Below are 27,128 nucleotides of genomic sequence, written 5' to 3' on the forward strand. Positions count from 1 at the left end.
CCCAAAAAGTAAACAAAAGTAAAAGTCTAATATCTTGAAACCGGTGAATATTTTTCGATGAAATTTGGTAGATATTCGTTTTTGCTCTTTCTGAACCGAGCGACATCACTTTCATGCCAATTCATTAACTTTTTTGAAGGTGGGAGGGTCCCTTTAATGCATTTAGGCCAGGTCAGGTCAGGTCAGGTCAGGCCAATCAGTAGACGTCCTGCCAGGTATTCATAGTACGTGTCAGCCATTACTGACAGGCTGACAGCTTCGTAACATGTTACGAAGACACCAAAGCAACTTCGTAAATGTTCAAATGGTTGCTTAATTCGAAATCAGCTCCAAAAAGTAGCCTAGAAACATGTAAAACTCGAAGAAGTGAACCTAGGTCATCAAAGGTCAATGGTCTGACCTGACCTTCAGGTGACCTTGACACCCACCATAATGCATAGGACCAACATCATATCACATGTTTGAACGTTTGGAACCGCAAAAATACTGCAAACGCGCGGCTAATACGAGCCGACATACGCCGAATCGCGATTCCGGCCAAACATGGTCTCGAAAAATAGGCCACAGGTCAAGGTTCATTTGGGACAGGGTCATGAAATTTTGAGGGTAGGTGTACAATTGATTGACTCGACAGCACTGAAAGTTTCATCGCGATCAACCGCTTTTTACGCGAGTTATTCGCGAAAAACCATGGGGATGGTGGTCCGTTTGATCCCCCCCCTACACGGGCGAGGGTTAACCCTCGCCGGCCGAGGGGGGGGGGCGGTTGCCGCCCCCCATAGGGTTTTTTTTCGCGATAGCTCCGAACAAGCCGGCGGTAGAGAGCTGAAACTTGGCATACCTGACCTTTGATCCAAGCCGCATCTTTTGACACCAACCGCATTTTTGGGTCAGGTCAGGTCACTGACCTATGACGTCATAAGTGAACCTCTGCACGGTCTTCAGATGTCGCAACTTCGCAACGCCCTCACTAGGGTTGTTAAAAAAACCGAATTTTGGAAAAGTATATGGGCTCATGGCTCATGTGGTGCGGTATTCTTTTCTGGGTCCAATGATACCCTTTTTTCCGAAAAGTATTACTGCTAGGCGCTGCTCAAACGGCTTAAAGAGGACCATGTTACGCCCGCCGACCGACCGGTGTCAATAAGGGCGAGAATTCGAGGCCGCACGGCGGCGGCAGCGCCTTATCGGCACCTCGCGCCACGACATCTGCCTGGCGGCCGGCTGGGCAGTGGGAAGTTACAAGCGGGTGGTCTTATTGCACACGATCGGGGTGAGCTATCCCATGTTTTCGGGGCGGAAAGTTTCAGTGCAGTATCGGTGCGTCTGCCACGGTGGTCTGTGTCGATGGTATAGAAAATAACTCAAGCAGAGCTCAGAAAAGAATGAATGATTCCGGGTAGTTGCCTCGAAATAATCCGTTTCAAGAATACAGCTGCCTTCTTAACGTACTGTATCACTTGTTAATTCTTCAAAAAGCAAGCTCTGAGCAATAACAGACTTCTTTGCATTGCTGTTGACAATTTAACCCTCGCATGTGTAGGGGGGGGGGGTCGGATGGACCCCCCCATGGTTTTTCGCGAATAACTCGCGTAAAAAGCGGCCGATCGCGACGAAACTTTCAGTACCCTCGCATTGATCAATTTTACACCTACCCTGAAAATTTCATGACCCTGACCCAAATGACCTTTGACCTGTGACCTCTTTTCCGAGACCATGTTTGGCCGGAATCGCGGTTTCGCGTATGTCGGCTCGCACTAGCCGTGTGTTTGCAAGCTTTTCGTGGTTTCAAACGTTCAAACATGTGATTTGATGTTACTCCCGTGTGTGTCAAGGTCACCTGAAGGTCAGGTCAGGTCATTGACCTTTGGTGACCTCGGGTGACCTCGGGTCACTTTTTCGAGTTTTACATGTTTCTAGGCTAGTTTTTGGAGCTGAATTCGAATTTAGCAACCATTTGAACATTTACGAAGTAGTTTTGGTGACTTCGTAACATGTTACGAAGCTGTCAGAGGCGGTTGACACGTACTACGAATGCCCGTCACGACGCCTACTGGTTGACCTGACCTGACCTGACCCGACCTGGTCTAAATGCTTCAAGACATCATCTGTGATCAAAACTAACACGATATTCGTGATCAGCACCCCGAAAAACCCCTTAGCAGCCACACTTTACGACTTTCTAACAGGTCCCGATTTTCCCGACTTTGGGTCATTGACCTGACCTGGAAGGTCAACCAATGACCTAGGACCTTAAAATTGGGTATCATCGGCTTCCTCTCGTCACGGGCAACACGCTCGTTTTTTCCGCGAAGCTCTAGCTCGATCAGGGGCCAAACGGCAAGGGGGGGGTTCCAACCGACCCCCCCCCCCTACACATTAGAAGCTGGCAAACGCCGCACACATGCGAGGGTTAAGTTGCTTTTGGACGGTGGCTCGCAGCCCCAATATGCTGCCGCGTAACTCTATTCCAACGACGAAACGGCAACTTAGCGAGAATCGAAAATTTAACGAAGTAGGTACAACAGGAGCTGGCAAGGCTCCTGCATTGGTCTATCCGTCATGAGTGACACACTGGGGTAATGTGTCACGTCAGGGCAGAGCTGTGTTCTATGCCGGGTCTGGATTCGGGTCTTGATCGGCATCGGTGGGCACGGCCGCCCTGGCCGGACTGCCGGCGTCGCTTATGCTCGAAGGATTGGATAAACGGCGCTTGATTTATATGAGTAGGTACTCCGGCTAATGTCTCTACTCATGTCTCACTTCGTCACACTGTCAGGGTGGCCACTCTGTCATTTCCAGACATGTTATGTTTTCTTTCGACCCGCTAATCTAAGTTACACCTGGCGTCGATTCTGTTGCCCCAGCATCTGACATCAACGTATCTGAATAATGACATTGGTGACGCATATGCTCGTCAAAGCCACCCCCAAACTTGGGCCGATGACTGTCGGGTCTCCTCCATATTCTGTCCTTGTGCATACTGCATTGCCAGCCCCTGCTGTACGTATATCGTGAATTTTCGATTCTCGCGAAGTTGCCGTTTCGCCGTTGGAATAAAGTTGCGCGGCAGCATATTGGGGGTGCGAGCCACCGTCAAAAACTAACGTAAATTGTCAACAGCAACGCAAAGAGGTGTGTTATTGCTCAGAGTTTGCTTTTTGAAGAATGAACAAGTGATACGGTACGTAAAGAAGGCAGCTGTATTCTTGAAACGGATTGTTTCGAGGCAACTACCCGGAATCATTCATTCTTTTCTGAGCTCTGCTTGAGTTATTTTCCATACCATCGACACAGACCACCGTGGCAGACGCACCGATGCTGCACTGAAACTTTCCGCCCCGAAAACATGGGATAGCTCACCCCGATCGTGTGCAATAAGACCACGCACTTAGAACTTCCCACCGCCCAGCCGGCCGCCCGGCAGATGTCGTGGCGCGCGGTGCCGATAAGGAGCTGCCGCCGCCGTGCGGCGTCGAACTCTCGCCCTTATTGACACCGGTCGGTCGGCGGGCGTAACATGGTCCTCTTTAAGCCGTTTGAGGAGCCCCTAACAGTTAATACTTTTCAGTAAAAAGGGCATTATTGGTCTCAGAAAAGAATACCGCACCACATGAGCCATGACATTAGCGTCGCCACGGGGGGGCAAGCGGGGCAGCTTGCCCCCCCAACCTCGGACCGGGCACCCCCTGAGATCGATACAGATCCGATGAGATTTTGGAGTCGGAAAAAAAATGGGGGGTACCTTTCTGAGAATGCCTGTGAGGTCAGACTCGGTTGGAGCCAGGGCTGCGGAGTCGGAGTCGGAGTCGGAGTCGGAGTCGGAGTCGGAGTCGGAGTCGGTCGGAGTCGACAGTTGTGACCGGAGTCGGAGTCGGAGTCGGAGTCGATTTTAGAAACCCGAGCCGGAGTCGGAGTCGGGGTCATCGAAAATCTGTCGACTCCGCAGCCCTGCTATAAGGTCTGCGGAGTCGGAGTCGGGAGTTGGAGTCGGTCGGAGTCGACAATTCTGCCCGGAGTCGGAGTCAGAGTCGGAGCTGGTTTTTGAAAGCCGGAGTCGGAGTCGGAATCGGAGTCGCCGAAAATACATCGACTCCGCAGCCCTGGTTGGAGCGTGCAGTTCAAACCAGAGTCAGAGGCGCAGTCTCCAAAATCTTTAGGACTCTGACTCCAGACTCGGAAATGTCAATGCTTTGATTCATTCCATGTTCCTAGTTGGTTCTTTATTACATTTTATAGCTGATTTTCAAAGTTTTGGAGTGTTGACACATAATTTTCCTTCAAAGCGTGACACGAAATCTTCGGGGCCTTTCTCAACTCTCGTCAAATGTCTGCGACAGGCTAAAGTACCGTTCAAGTGCCGCAGGGCTCATGAGCTCGCCTTTCACACAGGCTCCTAAGGAGTTCCACTGAGCTCTAAGAAGCTTTCAGAGGGCCCAAACCAGCCTCTGAGAGTCCCACTGATGTCCATGTTCTCTGAGGGCCCATACAGGGATCTTTGAGGACTTTATACATGCGTAACCGACAGACTTTCCTAACCCCAAGCCGGCATCTGAGGGGTCACAACTCGCATGTCCCTTTGAGGGCCGCGATAGTCGATACATGTTTCTTATGTCCCTACGTAGGGTCCTTAGGGATTCGACACAGACCCCGATAGTTCACACTGTTATAAGAGGGCTCCAGGCTCACCCTGGGCCTAGTCTGTTATCGCCCGCCGCCCACACTGGCTTCTGAGGGCCCCACCTTGGGCTCGAAAAGCCCTAAAGCGCCACATACACGTAAATATTTGGGGTGACCAACGCCGATCTCTGGGATCCTATGCAGGCTTCCGAGAGTCTATCTGACCCTGAGTGCCCTGAAATGGCCTGGAAGTCCCAAGCCTATCTGTAAGGGATCCCTTGCCGCTATGTCTAGTGTAACTTTTGGTTCCGTTTAACATTTTTGGTTCGCGTCCCTTCACACGAAAAACGAGAAACTTTTGTTCACACTCGGGTGAACAAAAAACTTCCTCTCACTGGAGCAAAGATATATTACTTCCGATTCACACTTCCGACATTCACTCTCCGCCGAATGCCCAGCTTAGCTACTATCGGCGGCTGGGATAAGCCCTATGCAATGCATTTCATGTAAAACCTCTGCATGCATGCATGAATGGAGGAATAGACTGGAGGTTTTAGCAGGGTGATTCGGTTAAATGGAGCGTTTTTCACCTTTTTTCTGGGTGATGATAGTGAGCGACGAGGGTCGACAGTGCATCGGCAACCGCAGCCACTGTAATTCTACCGGCCGTTTTTTGTCCAGAAATGTAAAAATTTCAAATTTTTCTGTAAAAAAATTACATGTCATAGCTAGAAGGAAAACTTTGTCACCATCGGATTCCTGGCACCATTGCGCGTCGAGTGATATGTAAAACGAGTGAGTAACGACTGGGGAAAGGCAGGATTTAACACAAAAGTTGATTTTGCCCCCCCAACCGAAAATCTCTGGCGACGCCTATGAGCCATGAGCCCATATACTTTTCCAAAATTCGTTTTTTTTTAACAACCCTAGCCCTCACTGCCAGAGGAGATGTCACAGGGAAATGAAACTTGCAGGATCTAGTATCCATTATGAGTCTCACAACTTGTATATCTCGGATTTTTCCTAAAGGTCATATGAGGTCAGGTCATTTTCGTGACCTCACCATTTTAAGTCAATGGGGAAAAATCCAAACTGCTATTCTGGCGCCGGGAACGATCTCCAACTATCTCAAGCACACAGAATCGTGATTTGATGCACTCCTTGCAAGGTTAGATGCGTCACTTTTGCAATGTTGACCTTTCGTGACGTCATTTATGACGTCATCAAGGTCATATTAGTTTTTCGTCAATAACTCTTGATCAAATTGAGCTAGCGAGCCGGGAAAGCCACCAATGGACTCAGGAAGACCTGCCGAATCGAATGATATGCGACATGACCCCTTTCGACCAGCTTCGTGACCTTAGGGTGCTGACCTGACCTTGACCTGAGGTCAACACCCCAAGTTGACCTGACCCGAACAAAAAGTATATCATTCGACGCGCCTGAGCGAGGCGAACACGATGCTGCCAAAATCGCGGCTCTGCGGCCATTTTCCGCGAAGTTATTCACCAAAAACTGAACCGTACCTTTGGGCACTTGACCTGACCTCAGAGGTCACCGGTTGACCTAGGACCTTAAAATGGGGTACCAATCTTTGCGTCTCGTAACGGCGCACACGCTCGTTTTTTCCGCGACGCGCTAGCTCCACCAGGGGCGAAACGGCGAGGGGGAGGGGGTCGTACCCGCCCCCCCCCCTCGGCCGGGGCGTATGTAGAAAACCAATAGGTCCGGCGAGGGTTAAGTCAGTTAAATTTCTTTTGCAGTTTTCAATTTAATTTACGAATTATGTTCCGGCAGCTATGGTCAAAATGAGCAGAATGCTGCTCAATGTACCAAGCGCCACTTCGTTCTCCGGCCTGCAGAGAGCGGGGATGTAAGTCAGGCACGGCCTTGGCCGTTTCCTCTGGGGCCGGGCCGTCTGCCGAGGGAGGGGAGACCTTGCCCAGTCTGAGGGAGGGGGACGACGGCGCCGCCGGGACGCCCCGTCGCTCCGAGACCGGCGCTCACTGTATAAACAAGCAAAAAACGCTGGCCGTGCAAAGCTTGGCTGTGCTTTGACAGAGGAGGCATCTGGCGGAATATTTCGTAACTACGCAAACTTCTAACAAAGATGTCGCTTGAAGCGCAGTTGAGATTGTAGGTTTTGATCCAACTGAAAATTGACATCTCAAGAACGACGAAATGATGTAAATTTACATGAAATGGTTTTGTATGATGCGTACTTTGATTAATGCCATTAATTTCCACTGCCTTTTTGTGTGAAACGATTTTGTACCTTGCGATTTTGTATGACACGATTTTGTATGCTGCGCTTTTGTATGTTTTGACTGTCCCCTACCCGGCCTGTTTTGTAGGTTTTGCGTGTTGTATGTTACGGTTCTGTATGTTTTGATGATTGTATGATAAGATTTTGTATGCTTTGATATGGATACAAAATCCTATCATACAATCATCAAAACATACAAAATCGTAACATACAACGCGCAAAACCTACAAAACAGGCCGGGTAGGGGACAGTCAAAACATACAAAAGCGCAGCATACAAAATCGTGTCAAACAAAATCGCAAGGTACAAAATCGTTTCACACAAAAAGGCAGTGGAAAATTAATGGCATTAATCAAAGTACGCATCATACAAAACCATTTCATATAAATTTACATCATTTCGTCGTCCTTGAGATGTCAATTTTCAGTTGGATCAAAATCTACAATCTCAACTGCGCTTTAAGCGACATCTTTGTTAGAAGTTTGTGTAGTTACGAAATATTCCGCTAGATGCCTCCTCTGTCAAAGCACAGCCAAGCTTTGCACGGCCAGCGTTTTTTGCTTGTTAATACAGTGAGCGCCGGTCTCGGAGCGACGGGGCGTCCCGGTGGCGCCGTCGTCCCCCTCCCTCAGACTGGGCAAGGTCTCCCCTCCCTCGGCAGACGGCGCGGCCCCAGAGGAAACGGCCAAGGCCGTGCCTGACTTACATCCCCGCTCTCTGCGGGCCGGAGAACGAAGTGGCGCTTGGTACATTGAGCAGCATTCTGCTCATTTTGACCATAGCTGCCGGAACATAATTCGTAAATTAAATTGAAAACTGCAAAAGAAATTTAACTGACTTAACCCTCGCCCGTAGAGGGGGGGGGGGGTGAACGGACTCCCACCCCATGGTTTTTCGCGAATAACTCACGTAAAAAGCGGTTGATCACGATGAAACTTTCAGTACTGTCGAGTCTATCAATCAATTATCAATTAATTAAATTCGAGTATCAATTGTACACTTACCCTTAACCCTAGAACGCCTAGGGGGGGGTTGTATCAACCCCCCCCTGAGGTTTTTTCGAAGTGCACGCTAAACGGCTTGTCGTAGCGGGCTGAAATTTTCAATACCCTATGGGGCAACCTTTGCGCATCTTTTGCCGAAAAAAAATTGATCGGGTCATGTCAGGTCACGGAGTTATGACGTCATAAGAGGTACAGCCTCCGGCCGGATTTTCACAAACTGAGTGCCAACGCCCGAGGTTTCCTGCCGGTGGTACGGACATCGGTTGATGGATCGTGATGAAACTTCCCATGCATGTTGGGGCAAGTATTGGCTATCATATGGTATAAGAAATTTGACCAGGTCAGGTCAGGTCACGGAGCTATGACGTCACAAGAGGAACAGCGTCCGGTACTATTTTTGAAAAGCGCCCGAACCACTATTTTACTAATTCTTGTCACCTCAATGGGAATATGCAGCAATATTAGCTTCTATAGGGAGCAAATGGACCTCCCAAATCCAAAAATACAATCAGATTTCAAAAATTTAAATTTTGATTTTTCGAATTTCTGCCGCCGACTGTGACCTTGCCGACTTCCGGCGCTCCCAACGCGCCATTTTTAGAGCTAGGGAAACGAAATACATACCAAACGATAGAGAATTGATCAAGGAACACGATAGTGAAGGTTTCAAGTCGATATCTCCTACCGTTTTGCCGCAATCGCCGCCGAAAGTTGAAAAAAGTCTATTTTTCCGAAAATTTGACCTTTGACCGGTCAAAAGAAGGTCAAATGTTGACCTAGGACCAAAAAATATACCACCAATCGCGAGATCTCGTTGAGAGCAATCCGTTGGTTTTTTTCCGCTAAGCTCTACGACCTTCCGTTTCGAAACGCCAGGGGGGGGGGGGTCGTAACAACCCCCCCCCCTGGTCGTTCGTGTTATGAGAAATGGCCTGGTCGTGCGAGGGTTAAAGTTTCATGACCCTGTCCCAAATGAGCCTTGACCTGTGGCCTATTTTTCGAGACCATGTTTGGCCGGAATCGCGATTCGGTGTATGTCGGCTCGTATTAGCCGCGCGTTTGCAGTATTTTTGCGGTTTCAAGCGTTCAAACATGTGATATGATGTTGGTCCCATGCATATGGTGGGTGTCAAGGTCACCTGAAGGTCAGGTCAGATTATTGACCGTTGATGACCTAGGTTCACTTCTTCGAGTTTTACATGTTTCTATGCTACTTTTTGGAGCTGGTTTCGAATTAAGCAACCATTTGAGCATTTACGAAGTTGTTTTGGTGTCTTCGTAACATGTTACGAAGCTGTCAGTAACGGCTGACACGTACTATGTATACCTGGCACTTGGCAGGACGCCTACTGATTGGCCTGACCTGACCTGACCTGGCCTAAATGCATTAAGACATCATCTGTGATCAAAACTAACACGATATTCGTGATCAGCACCCCGAAAAAACCCTAATCAACCTCACTTTACGATGTTCTAACAGGTCCCTATTTTCCAGACTTGTGGGTCATTGACCTGACCTGGGAAGTCAACCAATGACCTAGGACATTAAAATTGGGTATCACCCCGGCTTCCTCTCGTCACGAGCAGCACGCTCGTTTTTTTTTTTTCTCGAAGCTCTAGCTCGATCAGGGGCCAAACGGCAAGGGGGCGGTCCAACGGACCCCCCCCCCCCCCTATACGTTCGAGGCTGGCAAAACACCAATACGGGCGAGGGTTAACCCAGCAGTTGCTGGAGTATTTCGCCACACACCAATTGCTGGGTGGGGGTGGGAGGGGAGGGGGTAAACTTTCCCAGCCCATAGCTCGAGAACCCATAGCCCATAGCCCGTAGCTCGAGGCGCAGCGAAACGGGCGAGGCAGCAAACAAAATAACGCTACGAGAGGCTTCTGATGAGTACCTTGAAGTGGAGTTCCGAGGTCACAGGTCGGTTCAAGATTATTTTAAATACCTGAAATTAGGCTTTAAATAGCATGGACTTTAAACCTCGAATTGGGCGTCTCTCGTAACAAACTATGTCTCCAACGGACCCCCCTCCCCCATATACGTTCGCGGCTGACAAAACACCAGTACGAGCGAGGATTATGGACTTATGTGTTTGTATGCTCTTTAAAACCCCTTCCGTCACCGCGTTTTCAGCCGCTAGCATATAATTGCGGGGGGGGAGGGCAATTCTGTTGGATCCCCAATCGTTCAGTCTCTAACCGAACTATAGCTTCGCGAAAACATGAACGTCCTACCGTAACTAAAGGAAGCCGATGATACCCGATTTTAAGATCGCCGGTCATTAGTTGGCATTTCATTTCGGGTAAATGACTTAAAAGTCAGGGAAATCGTGTCCTATTTTAACTTTTTAAAATGAGGTTGTTAGTGAGTTTTTTATCGGGGTTCTGATTTTGAATTTCGTGCTAGTTTTGATCAAAGACGATGTATCCGTGCATTTTGGGTAGGTCGGGTCAGGTTAGCTCAACCATAAGGCGTCACCGCCGACATCCAAATGGGTGTTTACTGTTTACCGCCACCAACAGCGTAGTTACACATAAAGATATGATGTGGACTGTGGAGTTTGTTAATGCAATAAGTGAATGAGAGCTTCACTCCACAAGAAATCGTTCGGGTCGGAGCTTTCAAATTGTATTTACAAAACTTCGTCAGCGAGTCGTAATCGGGTTCAGGGGGTATCGGTCGCAAAAAATGTAGCATAGACACTAAAACTATTTCTCACAATGCACAATGGGACCGGAGCGAGAATTAGCGCGACATCGGTACTTTTTCGTGTTTCGTGCCCGCTTTTCACATGAAAGGGATGATAGAATCATACAAATGGTAGTCGGTGTACTTTCGAAGCAATTCCTGATAAATTTAATTAAATATTCATTAGTCATTTAATCAATTGATATGAATTAATTAATTAATCAGTTGACCTGCGTTGACCTTGACTCGGTTCGGTCACGTGATAAGATGACATCACCTGCCAGGTCAAGTCATGACGGAACCGGAACTTCCCATAAGCAAATAATGTAGCCACCAAAACCATGATGGGAATCTGATAGCCTGATGGACTATATAACAAATAAAGTGAGGATCAGAAAGTGTAGGTATCAGACACTCCGATAGCAGGTACGGATATTTCCGGACAAAGCTTAAATATAGTTGGCACTTGGCAGCCTTGTTCGACTCCTAGGAGGATCTGTCGATCTGTTACTCCCAGCTTCCGGCCGGCTCGTGGTAACCGCGCACGGCCAGCGCCGGCGACCTGAAGTAAAAACAAAAATGCCCCTCATTTACGATGTAGCAGGCTGAAGCAGCTAGATTATACATTTTCTGAAAGGCAATTGATCGGTAAAGACCATATTGATAAAAGAAGAGCGCGACCTAGCGGGACGTTTTATATCGGCATTCTAGAATGTTTATAACAGTAAAATTAACTCACAATTTTAAAAGCACCTACAAACTTAACATTTGAAGCGTATTTATATATTCCGTTATAAGTTTTTCTTTCCATCGTGAAGCCCATGGTCTAAACTATCAGGTTAGACCCCGAAAATATTGATAAAGCCGTCTAATATACATTTTTTCTTACCTACATTAGCTGCTACTTTTCTCCGTACGAAAACGGGTCTACGATGCTTGTCACATAACTTTGTATTTGGGCTGATGTGGCGCGGACGCTATACACCATGGACGAAAAATATTTGCAGATTCGTGGTCCATGGAATTGGACATTTCTGAACAACGTGGAACAGTCTAACTCAGTTTGGGAAAGGGCGGCAAATCCACCAATGTCACGCTAATTCCGACCGCGGTCCCATCGTGCAATGGCCCGTCTTTTCAAGTTCAACCCTCACTGTAAACATCCTGTTGAACACATTAACAATGTTTGCTAGGTTAACCACTCAAAAACTGGTTGGTTCACATATGATTTAACCCTCGCCCGTATTGGTGTTTTGCCAGCGTCTAACGTATCGTGCGTTGTTGCTAACGTCACGATTTATTTTTGACCTGAGGTCAAATCTAACAACAGCACTCGGAAAGGCCTTTGAAAGAGCTGTTGAATGCGCTTTTCTGTGGCGCTGTAGCTCTATTGGTTCCCGAGTTATGCGTTGAGGGTTTGGGAAAATGTTGAAATAGGCAACATTTTACCTTTGATGACCTCTGGTGACGTGACCTTTGACCCAGAAGCCGAGTTAGACGGGGACGTGAAAACGCCTCCCCCAGCACGACACGGAAAACCTAGGCCATCAGCACGACGCGGGTTAAGTTCGACCCTCGATGTAAACAACACAGCACGATATTTGCTAGCTGAATTACTGATAAAACTGGTTAGCGCACATTGTATTGAAGATATTTATATTTTCCAAATGTGTTTTAACCCGCGCCCCGCTGGGGGTCCTGGATTTCCACGCCCTGCTGGGGGGGGGTGTTTGGACACCCACTTCTAACTCGACTCCTGGGCGCGCCAAAAATAATAACGAAATCACTTCGGTCACTTTTGTGGTCAGGCTAAAGGTCAGGTCACCAGTGGTGAAAGGCAAAATTTCGCCGATTTTCAGGTCAAATGTCGACAGTTTCCAAGAAGCCAACGCATAACTCCGGAACCGATATAGCTACAGCGCCGCGGAAAAGCGACTTCGATAGCCCTATTAATGCCCTTTCTGAATAATCCTCTCAGATTTGACCTAGCGCCAACGGTTTTGCCTGCAGGGGGCAAAAACTGCCAAAATAACCGATTTTTTGGAAAGTGTTCTGCAATAACTTTTGACTCAAGCCTTGCACGAGCTTACTTTTACCAGCATGACCTGACCGGAAAGGGTCATGTTGCACATCAGTCGATCCGTATCGTCGAGCTGAACACATCCAAGGCGTTTTCATCGCTCTAGCATGCCTCTATCAAAAGGTATTCGCGAAAAACTGTTAGATACTATTCGTGACCTGAGATGACCTCAGGGGCATAAACAGGGGTCTCGGATACTATTTTCATGTTCAATGTGTCTCGGTTTCTTGTAATTCAGTGTTTGGGAGTGTTTATAATGGCTTTGGTCCAAAAGAGGCGCCTTTCAATTTTCTCCCATTGACTTATAATGGGGAGGTCGCGAAATTGACCTGACCTTTGGTCATCGATATCAAAACTCTGAGATATGCAGAGTATAGTTTACTCAGTATAGTTTACAGCGCGGAGCGCCGCCGTTTTTGGCACACCTTATAATACATTAATTCTACAGTCTACACATGTTTTAAAAATTTCAGACCAAGGTCATTTAAGGTCAGGTCACCAGGTCACTTGAAGTGACCTCACCTCATACAAAGTTTCAATGTCCGCCATAGCTACACCAAGTGACCGATCGTTTCGAAAGTTTCAACGATTGCTAAGAGCAGTAGTATGTACAAAATGTATTATAAGGTGTGCCAAAAACGGCGGCGCTCCGCGCTGCCGTTTTTGAGATATTTGTGAAAAAAACACAGGAGGGGGTGTTCAAACGCCCCCCCCCCTCAGCAGGGCGCGGGTTAAACACCGATGATGTACCGTTATGTTAAACGCCATGCGATTGACTAACCGGCGCCGGGCCGGTGCTCGGCGCCACCTGCACTGGGGGGGGGGGGGTTGAACACCCCCTTCTCACTCGGCTCCTGGGCCACGTAGCGACACGCCGAAGGCGGCATTCGAAAGAGCGGCAAAAGTAATGAAGAAATTATATCGGCCACTTTTTAGGTCAGCTCAAAGGTCAGGTCAACAGAGGTCACCAAAGGTAAAATTTCGCCACTTTCCAGGTCAAACTTCGATAATTTCGACAAACCGGCGCATAGCTTAGGAACGGTTTAGCGTGCAGGGGCCAAAAACTGCCAGAATAGGTAGATGGTTTTTGCGGGAACTGTCTTTCTGCAATACCTTTTGACTCAAAACATGCACGAGCTTACTTTCAGCAGCATCGTGTTCCTCTCGTCAAGGCGACGCATCGAAAGAACTATAAGTTGACCTCAAAAGTTCGACTTAAAAAGTTTAGTTTAGGTCAAGATCATGACCTCATGACAAGGTCATGACCTCAGGTCAATGTCATGACCTGACCAGAAAAGGTCATGCTGCATCAGTCGATCCGTATTGTCGAGCCAAACACATACATATAAGGTTTTTTCATCGCTCTAGCATGTATCTGTCAAAAGTTATTTGCAAAAAAACTGTAGGATACCATTCGAGACCTGAGATAACCTCAGGGACATAAAGAGGGGTCACGGGTACCATTTTCCGGTTTAGTTTGTCATGTCTACTTGTAATTCGATGTTTGAAAGTGATTAGAATGACGTTCGGCCAAAAGAGGCGCCTTTCAATTTTCTCCCATTGACTTATAATGGAGAGGTCGCAAAATTGAACTGACCTTAGGTCACCGATATCGAAGTTCCGAGAGATACATTTTGTGTATCATTATTATTAGTAGTATTGTATACATTATGTGTATTGTGTATACTGTTGTTTTATCAGTTGCTCAAACTTTCAAAGTGATCAGTCACTCGGTGTAGCTGTGACAGGCATTGAAACTTTCCATGTAGTAAGGTCACTTGACGTGATATGGTGACCTGACCTTGGATGACTTTGGTCTGAAGTTTTCACAGAAGGTGTAGAAAAGATGTATGGTAAGATGTGCAAAACACGGCGTCACTCTGAGCCGCCGTTTTTTTTAGATATTCGCGAGAAACCGGAGGGGTTGTTCAAACAGCCCCCCCGCAGTGCGTGGGTAGGGGTGTGTGATCAAGGATTGAAGGTGTTACATACCTATGCACGTTTGCCTTATTTACCTACATATACACACCCGCCAATATAATAGATTTCTCACGGTCTTGATGCCCGCTTCTCCTCGTCGCCTGCTCGGCACCGGTCCCCGCGGCACCCGCAGCGTCGATAGTCGGCCGGTGCAGCGTTCAGAGGTATCGTGTTCCCGCCTGCTCGGAACCATTCCCCTCGGCACCCTCCGACCGCCCGCAGCGTCGATAGCCGGCCGGTGCAGCGTCCAGAGGTATCATGTTTCTAAGGGACTTAGTGGCATTCCACTCTATTTCCTAGTGGCTTGCAAAAAACCACTGCCACAGCACCATTACCCCATCTGGTGGCTGACTTGTTAAATATCAATTCACCCGGCGTCAACCAGAGGCATTTTGTACCTTCCGATTTTCGACGATGCGATTTTGTATGATACGATCATCTCGTTTTGTATGTTGCAATTTTGTATGATACGCGTTTGTTTGATCTGCCATTGTACGTTCCAATTTTGTACGTTCTGATCATTGTTTGATTTGCCATTGTACGCTTTACCCATTGGACGGTAAACTTTTGTACGTTGGGATTTTGTACGCTGCGCTTTTGTACGTTTGGGCTGTCCCCTACCTGGCCTGTTTTGTAGGTTTTGCGCGTTGTATGTTGCGATTTTGTATGTTTTGAGGATTGTACGCTGCGCTTTTGTATGCTTTGATAGCCACCCGTCTCAAACACAGACCATGCGAGTCCGCGGGCGCCTCAAGTACAGACGATATAAAGACCACAAACACATTCAAGGGGCATTCCACGTCAAATCGAACAAAAATCGGCTGTTTTGCACCTTACCATCAGCGATTTCAGTATAAATTTGTGAGCGAGTTCCTGTGTGGCCCCGGACATTACATTGATGTTTTTTGCACATTCTGACCACAGGTCTTCTAAATATAGGGCATCAAATTTTTACAAAATGTTGCATCTTTATATTTTTGAACGACCATAACTTTGGTTGTACTTGTTTGATTTGAATGAAATAAACCTTACTGTTTAGGTAATTTCTTAAGCATTTGTTTAGAATTGCACCTTCTTAAATATATGACCTTGAAATTTGCTTAACTCTGTTCTTAAGCACAAATATTGAAATAGCAAAAAACACGTCACCTTCGATTTGGCTCATTTTCATATATTTTATTGCCTACCATATTCTTAACAACCTGTGAAAAAATTGGAGTGGGCCATTCATAAGTTTTGAAGAAAATTGCACATATGCAAACGTATGTTAGCACGCGCAGTGGAGGGGGAAGAGCGAATTTCGCCCACCCCTCCTGTTTTTCGCCAATATCTCATAATATTAATGCGAAATTAATTATGGCTACCTGTCAAGAATTGAATTGGACATCTCATCGTGCAAGCAATAAGAAAATCGGTTCACAACTGGTCTAGCAATAGCGGTGTAAAGTGAACATCCTGTCGCCGCAGCGACGCGGCGACTCGGCAGCCGGCGCCGACCGCTACGCGCCGCCTGAATTGTAGGCTGTGCCGGGACGGAACGGAACGGTTCCGTCTTTACATCGCGCTCCCTACCGCTGATTACGTTCGATTCGCGTCAAATTTTGTGAGAAGACTAAGAAATGTACAGGCAATCTTATGGTGAAAGAATTTTGAAAATCGGTTGGTAAACAATTGAAATATGAATGCGTAAACACAAAATTGTGATTGCTGCGTTTCCCGCATCGGCCGAGCCCGCCTCAGCCGGCGACATGTTACTCTTAGCAGGCCTCTAACTGCCATATTTATTATTGGATTAACTAGAAATTCCCCATACATACAAAAAATGTATGTTCTTTCGTATAGTGAAGATCGAAAGACGTGAAGATATCGTTGCGTGATAATGTTTTCGTTGGATTTACTTCATGATGCATTTCCACACGGCTCAAAATTCACCGCAAAATACCGTTTGCCTGAGACACTTTTACTGTGGAACGGGAATGCTTGACTACGATGACTATGCATTTCAATTCTCGCAGAGTTTGGGATATCACTAATCAGCAATCATTCATTTCAGAAAGTGTACACAAGCAAGCATGTCTTGACTCTGTCTTTCAAGGTCACGCGCGGTTGCGTGATGTTGATGCATGAAGACGGCGTTTGCCGCGAAAGTTATGAATGGCCCACTCCAATTTTTTCACAGCTGGTTAGGAACATTGTGACGGACATAATATGTAAAAATTACCCAAATCGAAGGTGACGTGTTTTTTGCTATTTAAATTTTTCTGTTTTAATTCAAGGTCAAATGCATTTCAAGGTCGCTTCAATTTAATTTTATAATTAAAAATCAAAGCCTTATCAATTGCCTATAAGACCCTGTTAATATCATTTTGATACCAGAAAAGGAACCAGAGTTATAGCCATTTAAAAAATTGATGTGTGGCATTTTTCGCTATATTCGATGACCTATATCTCAGCGATACGTTATCAAATTTCGAAAATATTATACGTAACTCAGTTTTGAACCATGCCCAGTCTGCCTACAAATTTTCAGAAAATCGAAGGGGATGACGGATTTCGGTGTTTGATTTGACGTGGAATGCCCCTCAAGCAAAAGGTAGTAGCAGTTTCCATGCCATCCTATGGAAAGCATGAGCAGTACTGACCTTTTTTTTTGGCGCTCGCTCGTCCTCTATTTCAGCGCTATCCTGGCCCGCTAGTGACTTAGTTTGGCATAACTTGACTTGGCAACTTGACCTAAAGTGACTCGGAGTAACACTATGAGTGCAAACAAGGATCAAGCATGGGCTGTTTTACCTACCCTGGGCATCTTAGACGGTTCTCCCCGGATAAAGTGAGTGTGTATGCAATTTTTAAGATAACGCTTTTCACACGTATAGTTCACACGCACTAATATCTTGAAATGTAAATCCTTATGCTGTTTTCATGTTGTCAGGTATCGTTTATATGTTGTTCTCGTGTTGTCAGGTGTCGTCTCGCTCCTGGACGAGGAGTGTTATATGTTGTTCTCGTGTTGTCAGGTATCGTCTCGCTCCTGGACGAGGAGTGTTATATGTTGTTCTCGTGTTGTCAGGTATCGTCTCGCTCCTGGACGAGGAGTGTTTGAGGCCCGGAGAAGCCAATGATATGACGTTCCTCAACAAGATGACGCAGGCTCTGCGCTCGCACGCTCACTTTGTGTCGCACGAGAGCGCCGACAACAAGGCGCGCAAGACCATACGCCGCGACGTGAGTCAGGATGACGAACCCGGTGGACGACCGCGCGGCTCCTGATCAGTCCTGATGTCAGTCCCGGTGTCCCCTGGTGTCAGTCCCGGTGTCAGTCCCGGTGTCCCCTGATGTCAATCCCGGTGTCCCCTGGTGTCAGTCCCGGTGTCAGTCCTGGTGTCAGTCCCGGTGTCAGTCCCGGTGTCCCCTGGTCAGTCCCGGTGTCACACCCGGTGTCAGTCCCGGTGTCAGTCCCGGTGTCCCCTGGTGTCAATCCCGGTGTCCCCCGGGTCAGTCCCGGTGTCCCCTGGTCAGTCCCGGTGTCAGTCCCGGTGTCCCCTGGTGTCAGTCCTGGTATCCCCTGGTGTCAATCCCGGTGTCCCCCGGGTCAGTCCCAGTGTCCCCTGGTGTCAGTCCCGGTGTCAGTCCCGGTGTCTGTCCCGGTGTCCCATGGTCACTGGTCAGTCCCAGTGTCCCCAGGTGTCACACCAGGTGTCACACCCAGTGTCAGTCAGTGATGGCTGCACTGAGTATGGTCAGGTGCAATTCCATCCGTACCTATGCATTGCAAGTTCAAAAACATCGAGTTAAGACTAGCACTGGAGTAGCGATTGATTGAATACGGGTGGTGACATTTTGTTATTTTTGTTATTTGTTCTGTTCGCAATTTACAATTTTTAACTAGGTAGGAAACAAAGGCAGAATTTGTTGTTCGCTCTGATATCTGCGGCTCGTGTTTAGCGCAGACATTGAGGATGTGTCACATTCACCAGGCAATAGGCATGGTCATTGGTCAAAGAGTGGATTCCCAAACACAATCGGTGTAGAAGAATAATTCAACCATATCTTTTTTTAAACGTAATAATTTTGTAATAATGTTATTATAACATACGCTGTAAAATAATTGTTTTATTCAACTTGTCATTGCTTTAGAAAGGATATTTTTTAAAGAGAGTCTTATATCCATGGGTGTCGAAAACGGGAGGTGGGGGACTGGTGTACGCGTCCTCCCAGTCGAGGGATCCGGGGGACTTCCCCTAAAAATCCCTAATAAATGACTAAAAAGTGACCATTTGCAGCGGTCATTAACAAGGGAGCAATTTATACCGAAATAAACTTTCTTTTAACCCTAGAACGCCTAGGGGGGGGTTGTATCAACCCCCCCCTGAGGTTTTTTCGAAGTGCACGCTAAACGGCTTGTCGTAGCGGGCTGAAATTTTCAATATTCTCTGGGGCAACCTTTGCGCATCTTTTGCCGAAAAAAATTGATCGGGTCATGTCAGGTCACGGAGTTATGACGTCATAAGAGGTACAGCCTCCGGCCGACAGTTACCAAACGTGTGCGCCGAATCCCTAGGTTTTCTGCCGGTGATACCCACATTGTTTGATGGATCATGATGAAACTTCCCATGCATGTTGGGGCAAGCATTGGCTATCGTGTGGTGCAAGAAAATTGACCGGGTCAGGTCAGGTCACGGAGTTATGACGTCATAAGAGGAACAGCGTCCGGTACTATTTTTGAAAAGCGCCCGAACCACTATTTTGCTAATTCTTGTCACCTCAATGGGAATATGCAGCAATATTAGCTTCTATAAGGAGCAAATGGACCTTCCAAATCCAAAAATACAATCAGATTTCAAAAATTTAAATTTTGATTTTTCGAATTTCTGCCGCCGACTGTGACCTTGCCGACTTCCGGCGCTCCCAACGCGCCATTTTTAGAGCTAGGGAAACGAAATACATACCAAACGATAGAGAATTGATCAAGGAACACGATAGTGAAGGTTTCAAGTCGATATCTCCCACCGTTTTGCCGCAATCGCCGCGGAAAGTTGGAAAAAAGTCTTTTTTTCCGAAAATTTGACCTTTGACCGGTCAAAAGTAGGTCAAATGTTGACCTAGGACAAAAAAATATACCACCAATCGCGAGATCTCGTTGAGAGCAATCCGTTGGTTTTTTCCGCTAAGCTCTACGACCTTCCGTTTCGAAACGCCAGGGGGGGTCGTAACAACCCCCCACTGGCGGTCGCAGCCGCTAGCAAAAGGGGGGGCCAAAGTCACACTCGCGGGACATAACATTTATCTGTCACCGGGAGGGGGGGGGGTGATCGGCTAATTTTTTACGTCCACGAGGTGCCGCGCAGTTGGCATTACTTATGCTTCATCCATCTGATTCTTGCGTGAAATTTTTAAGCTCAATTTAAGGCAAAATCACCAGTTCCATTTCCCGTCCCACGGTGCTTCCACCGGTCGGCCCACTGCACCATGACGACGGATCGGTGTAGCATAGGTATACTGGAAGGTCAGGCACGCGGATTCATGACCTTACCACTTTAAAACAATTCGGAAAAGTACAGATACCTCTTGCTTTGAACAAGCATGTGAAACCCAGAGAGCATTTTCAGACTATGACATGTACTCATATAGGTAAGGTAACATACCTAGTTGTGTGGCGGCGGGAGAGAGTAGGTACACCGACCGACCTCTGGAGACCCCCCACAGGTTCCGAGCTTTCAAAATTGGCATCTGAGGGCCGCGCGCGACTCCTGCGGGGCTTCGCAGCGGCTCTATTGGGGCTCACTCAACCTGCCTAGTCTTACTGCTAAAAAGACTGGCCCTGAGCCCTAAAGACTTCATCAGTCTCTGCCAGCCCCAGGACCCACACCGGCTCATGGGGTCCCGACGTCGAAATATGAGGGAATCTGCGCCGGACCATCAGGACGCAAAGTAATCTCGATCAGGACCAACGTAAGGCTGTGCCGGAGACTGCGTGAGCCCTCTGATCTTCAGAAACCCACCCATATATGTTTTCACGTAGAGGCCAGTTTAGGGCCCTCAGAGACCAGTACAGGGCCTGCAAACTACAAAGGCCAGTAGTTTGAGACAATCAGTGACCGAGTTGGGCTCTCAGAGGCTAATGTGGGTTATTACAGGCCAACATGGGCCCTCAGAGGTCAGCGTGGGGCCCTAAAAGACCGGCATGAGCCGTCGTTGGACCCCAGAGGCCAGCAGAGGGCCCTCAAAGGCCAAGATGGGCCCTCCTCAAATGCCAATGCAGGCCCTTAGAGGCCGGCATCGGGTCTTCAGCAGCCAGTGCGGGGCCCTCATTGGCACCTTAACCCGCGCGGGGCTGGGGGGGTAAATTTTACCCCCCCTCGCGAATTTTTGCGATATCTCAAAAACGGCGGCGCGCAGCGCCGCCAAACTTTCAGTACCTTTTCTTACATCAATTTGACACGTTCCCTGAAAATTTGAGCGAAATCCGTCGGAAAGTTTTTGAGAAATTGACGTTTTAGTGACGTCATGTTCGCCATTTTCGCCTCAAAAACGGCAAAAGTTCAAACGCCGCTAACATCTTCATTTTTAAAGGAATCAAGACGTAACAAAAAAGGTTATACGTAATTTTACTTTGTCTATCAAATGGCTATCTCGGTTTTTTGAAAATTTTGGATTTTGCCCTAAATTTTTTCAAAAAACTGATTTTTTTGGAAAAATCATTATAAAATCCAAAATGTTGAGTGTATCGAAAAAACCGGAATATATGTCAGAGAAGTGGTCTATGTGCACCTACATACCAAATTTTAGAAGAATCGGTTCAAAAATGTGGGAGTTATTCAAAATTTTATGACGTCACGACACACATTTTTTTTTGAAAAATGACTTTTTTGGAAGTTCTAGAGCTCGTACGGAAACAAAAATAGCACCATTCGATTTGCCGTGAAAAACTGCATCAGATAGACACCTTTTTAGGCCTTAACAACCAACTTCAAAATTTGACCTCACTTGACCTAACCTTGACCTGACCTCGACCTGAAATTCATCCAGAGGTGGTCCATATCACTAATTGAGTGTGCCTATTGAATTCTATGAGTAAAATGACCCATAAAACATGTGTCGCACATGCCCTTTTCTATATTTTGTTTTTTGGTGACCTGACCTGACCTAACCTGACCTTGACCTTGACCTCTGAATGATATTGTATGCAACGAATATTGTCTTGGTAGCCTAAGAACACGTTTTGGGCGATCAGTCTCAGTCCATGACTCCATTCTTTGGCAACTACGGTGCAAGGCCGATACTGTAGAAACTTGCAATTTGTACCCTTGACCTGACCTTGACCTTGACCTCAAACTTTAAATTAAGTACATGTTTGTAGTATTTCGTGATGAGAGCTTTCGATTGGCGTTTGAATTTTCCAAATCGGACCATTAGTTCGGGAGATAACAGGGGGGGTAAAATTTACCCCCCCAGCCCCGCGCGTTCGGCTGGAGACCCCAGCCCCGCGCGGGTTAAGGTTCGTCTTGGGACACCACAGACAGAAATAAGGCCACCAGAGACCGGTGTGAGACCCTCAGACGCCGGTTGGGACCCCTGAGGCCTGTTAGGGGCCCTCATAGGCCAGATGTGGGGTCTCAGAGGTTGATGTAGGCTCTTAGCGGTCAACGTGGGCACTTGACCGCCACTGAAGTTCCCTCAGAGGTCAGTGTAGGACGCTCAAAGACCGGTGTGGGAGCTATATTAATAGCTGGGCGTGTTTTTTTTTTTTAGCTTCGTGACGATCGAATAATTGCCAGGGCCCCATATACCTATATGGGGGCCCATTGGTTGTTTGAGGGGGGGGGGGCAAATGATATGATGGCCCCCTTTATTGACCTTGGGGGGGCATGGCCCTGATGCCCCCCTCCCCCCCCCGCGACCGCCACTGTGTACACATTACACACATGCCTCTGAGATTACATACTAGCTCATGCAAACTCTATGCAGGCCCCGGAGTTCCCACGCTAATCCTTAAGAAACCAAGCCGGCATACGGCGTCACCACCGCGCTTCTGAGGTGCACAGCACCAACCCATGAGGTCTTACTTTTAGTGTCTTAGAGCCAATCTCCTTTAGCAGGGCCCACCCACCACTGCCGAAGAGGGTCTCATGCCAGCCATTGCTGGGCCTACGAGAGCCTCAAGTAAACCCACGCTGATATTCCATATAAGATCCGGCCATACTCGTGAACCGGTGCCAGCGACGCTGACCACGAAATTGACAGAATGCGAAACTGAGCCCTCATGAGTGAAATTTACGTCCTTTGATGGCGCAAGAAAGAAAATGAAACATACGAAAAGCTTTTCTAGGACTTTTGTTCGATCTGAAAGGTGGGGCCAAAAGATAGTATGGCCCCACCTTTCAGCACCAAAGGGGGGGCCATGGCCCCCGTGGCCCCCCCCCCTGGGACCGCCAGTGCAACCCCCCCCCCTGGTCGTTCGTGTTATGAGAAATGGCCTGGTCGTGCGAGGGTTAAGGCTCGTTGTATGTAAGGCATTTGATGATATCGTATTTTGTGTTACTTTAATGGCCTTCTTACAATGATATTGAAACTTTAATTTCAATTATTAAGATATTTGAGCGTTGTGAGGAATAACATTGTTATAATGAAAGAGAACATTGACCAATTATCCTCAACGTTAAAAAATGTAAAATAATAATGAAATAGTAATGAAATAGTTTTATTTTTATTTAAATCAGCAAGTACCTATGTCGATACCTATTTTTCGGGTACAACCCTTTATCAATCGCTACAAGTAATATAAAAAGCCGTAAAATCACATCTGCCACATATGCCGCATTTATACTTCCAGTCCAGTCCAGACACCATAAATAATTCTCATCCCGTGACTTTTGTCTCCCCTATTTTTCTGGACAAATATTCGGTTATCTCCAACAATGATTCCCAGCACCTTGATAGTTTTGACTGTTCTACATATGATTACAAATATGCATGCGACTTCCTTTTGCAAAAAAAAAAAAAAAATCAAATCAAGTCACCGCAACCCCGCAGGGGGCTGACCGTGGTCAGAGCTGCTGCTTAGCCGGGGTCATCTGGCTCCGGCTGTGCGGCGGCTGTGACTTCGGCCAGTAAGGGGAGTAGCGCCCCCTCGGCCCCAGCTTGACGCGCGTTTGACCTGGACTTGCCTTGCTTACTGGATGGATTGTCTGCAGGATTGGCCCCGCAGGGGGTTGGCAGTGGCCCGGGTCGCTGTTGGTCTGGGTTCCTTGGGCTCTCGCCCCGCGGCGGCTCTGGCCTCGGCCAGCAAGGGGAGTAGCGCCCCCTCGGCCCCAGCTTGACCTGTGCTTGCTTACGACTTGCTTTGATCGCTGGATGGACAGATGGTACGGCCCGACTTTTCTTGGTTTTCGTGGTTTTGTTTCTCTTGAGCGGTCTTTGTTTGCTTTTGCTTTGCTTCTCACCGGATGTCCGCGTTTCGTTCGATCACAGCCTTCTGATTTCTTTCCTACCCCTTTTTCGTTGTTTTTGCACCCGCAGGAACACAGCCGAGTTGGGCTAGTGTAAGGGGAGTGGCGTCCCCTCGGGTACCAGCCGGTTTTACTAGGCTAGGCGAGCCGACCCGTACCCCAGGACAACGGGATCCTGGAGGTTGAGCCCCCCACCGTGCGGAGCCAGTCGCGGTGGCTGGGCAACACGCCTCTTTGGCCCTGAGTTCTGTAAGGGCGGGACACTCAGTGGGGCGCCGCACTTGAGGAGCCATTCCCAGTCGTGATGCCGCCGGGGGTGGTGTCGGAGAGGTGTCGCCGGCGGGGCTCGGGCACTTGTGCTCGTCCTCCGTCGGTGGGGCTGATCTGTCGCTGCCCCTGGCGGTGACTCGGCGAGGCGTCAAGGGAGGAGGCGGTATCCGACCGTGGGGGGTGGTGAGCCTCTCTCTCCCCCTCGGAAGGTGCCGCCAAGTCCCGTACAGTCAGCTCGGCCGTCCCAGGCCTTGTAGCGGCGCCGTTGCGGAGCGTCGGCGGCCGAGCTGGCGGAGACCAAGCACACTCGCATGGATAACTCGACCAACCCTCCTTCCCCCACTCTTACCAATCCTTCGGCTTCGGCCGACTCTCGCCCGCCGGCCTCGGCCGATGGGCGAACGCTGCACGATCCAAGACCGAAAAATCCAAAAATCCTCATCTTCCGGAGCGCCGACAGGGAGCTGAGCTCCTTGACGCCCTTCCAGCGGAAGGATGGCTGCGACCGGTTCGGTTCGATCGTTCGTTGTGACCGGATGCGTGATGGCGCGCTGGAGGTCGAATTCAGGAAAAGCGAGGAGGCGGCGAAAGCGTTGGACGCTACTCGCTTCGTATTCTCGGAGGGACGGGCATCCGGCCGGAGGTTCGTCTCCATCCCGCTTACAGTGGAGCCCCACCGCTCTAAGAACTCCGCACGAGGGGTCATTAACTGTTTCGACCTGAGGGGAGTGAGCGACGAGGACATTGCGGACGGGCTCGCCGATTTCGGCGTGACAGCGGCTCGCCGCATCATGACGAAGAGAGGCACGGTCTCGACCAACAACATCATTCTGACGTTTGACTCCACTGACTTGCCGAGTGAGATTCGTGTGGGCTACGTGAAGGTTCGTGTGCGGCCTTTCGTCCCAGCGCCCATGCGCTGCTTCCGCTGCCAACGTTTCGGCCACACAAAGGACAACTGCCGAGGAAGACCCACGTGCTCCAAGTGTGCTTCGCAGGACCACACTGACGAAACCTGTGACTCGGAGACCCCCCGATGCGTCAACTGCGGAGAGGGGCAGACGCCGCACTCCGCGTATGATAGGTCTTGCCCTGCATACGTCAAGGAGAAAGAGATCATGACCATCAAGGCTACCAGAAATTTGTCTTTCAAAGAGGCCCGGGAGGTGTACAACCAGAGTCACCCGAAGACCTCGTATGCCCAGAAGGTGAGAGTCACAAACTCTACCGAAGCCTCCCAGATGAGTGTAGCACAGCTCGTGCAGCTTCTCAAACGATTCGGCCTCACCGTCGTAGCCACTGGTGACTCAGCGGACACCACGGCGCCTCGTGCGCCGCCGAGCAACAGAGAGCAGGCTGCTCAAGAGTCAGTGTGGGGTCCACCCAGTCCCGCTCCAGCCGCGAACGGTGATGGAGACGGCTGGGCCGTCGTCCAGCGCCGACAGGGTGGTCGGCGCCCCCCGGCGCAGGGTAAGGCGCCACCCACCCCGCCCCGCCCCCGACCGCCCACGGCGGTGCAGGAGGCGCTGCGGCGGGGGGAGGAGGAGAGGAAGGCACGCGAGGCGAGGAGGGCTCGCCTCGTCCAGAAGGCCCTCGAGGCTAAGGAAGCCTCGTCTGCCGACTCCGCCTCCGGGAGTGCCAATGCGGCTGTTGCCGCTGACACCCCGGAGACACCTGAGGCGGGGACTCGGCCCATCATGGGTCCCCCGCCGCCTCCTCCACCTCCGCAGCGGCGGCCACCACCGCCGCTGCCAGAGACGCCTGTGTCGAGGACACAGGCCGCCGCCTCGACATCCCCGTCGGGGCGGCAACAGCCCTCCGCGGCTCCAGGGCGCCTCGCCAAGCGGCAGACGCCCCCGAGCTGGTCACCTTCGGAGGGCGACGCCCCCCGGTCGAAAAGGCCCCAGCCGGGGCCGGGCCCGAGCCATGCCCGATCTGCCTCTGCCGAAGGGAGGCTTCACCGAGAGGGCTCAGGGCACCCCCGTATCCGCTACGGGGGGAGCGCCTCCTCGGAGTTAGAGGACCTAGTCTAGTCTTTCAGTCTAGTCATTTCCTCTTTTATCCTTTTATCTTTTTCGCGCTATTGCGCTTTTTTACCAGGTGCATTTCTCTCGGCGCTTTTTACCTTTTTTGTGGTCAGTCAGGTATCTGTCTGCGCCTTTGCCTCATGTTATACGCGCCCTTTTTGCGCCTTTTTAACCACGCCTTTTATTCTACAGTGGAACTGTAGAGGCCTCCGGGCCAACTACCAGGACCTACAGTCTCTTATCCGTTGGCGCACACCCCTTGTTTTAGGTCTCCAGGAGACCAAGCTAGCGCCAAACGTTACCTTTGCCATCAAGGGTTACTCTGTTTTTAGAAGAGACTTAGACACCCCGACCATTGCCCATGGAGGTGTACTTTTGGCAGTGCACCACAGTGTGCCCGCACGTCAGGTTCCGCTGCAGACTCCTCTGCAGGCGGTAGCCGCTAGAGTTGATTTCAACCACCGGGAGCTGACAGTTTGTTCTTTATACCTTCCACCAGGTATAGCGCTCCCGGTGGTTGAGCTGCATCGACTTGTCGATGAGCTTCCACCTCCGGTCCTGGTAGTCGGCGATTTTAACCCGCGCCCTGGTGGGGGGGGGCTATTTTTTGCCCCCCCTCCAGACTTTTCGATATATCTCCAGAACCGCTGCGCCGATCGTCACCAAACTTTCAGTACCCTCCCGGACATCAATTTTACACATTGTGACCAAAAATTTATCCAAAGGCTATGATAGGTTGG

At 49.1% G+C, this 27,128-nt stretch overlaps 1 protein-coding gene across 1 annotated transcript in view; it reads left to right on the forward strand.

Moving 5' to 3' along the window:
- Positions 1 to 27,128, forward strand: part of LOC122363169 (unconventional myosin IC-like) — a 117,748-nt gene that overhangs the window by 47,850 nt on the left and 42,770 nt on the right. The window contains exon 11 of the mRNA XM_043358819.1: positions 17,713 to 17,867. Within this exon, the coding sequence (XP_043214754.1) occupies positions 17,713 to 17,867 (155 nt within the window). The remainder of the gene's footprint in view (positions 1 to 17,712; positions 17,868 to 27,128) is intronic.

This window comes from Amphibalanus amphitrite, unplaced genomic scaffold (genome assembly GCF_019059575.1).
Source record: "Amphibalanus amphitrite isolate SeventyFive unplaced genomic scaffold, NRLGWU_Aamphi_draft 000000F_arrow, whole genome shotgun sequence".
Classification (NCBI taxonomy): Eukaryota; Metazoa; Arthropoda; class Thecostraca; order Balanomorpha; family Balanidae; genus Amphibalanus; species Amphibalanus amphitrite.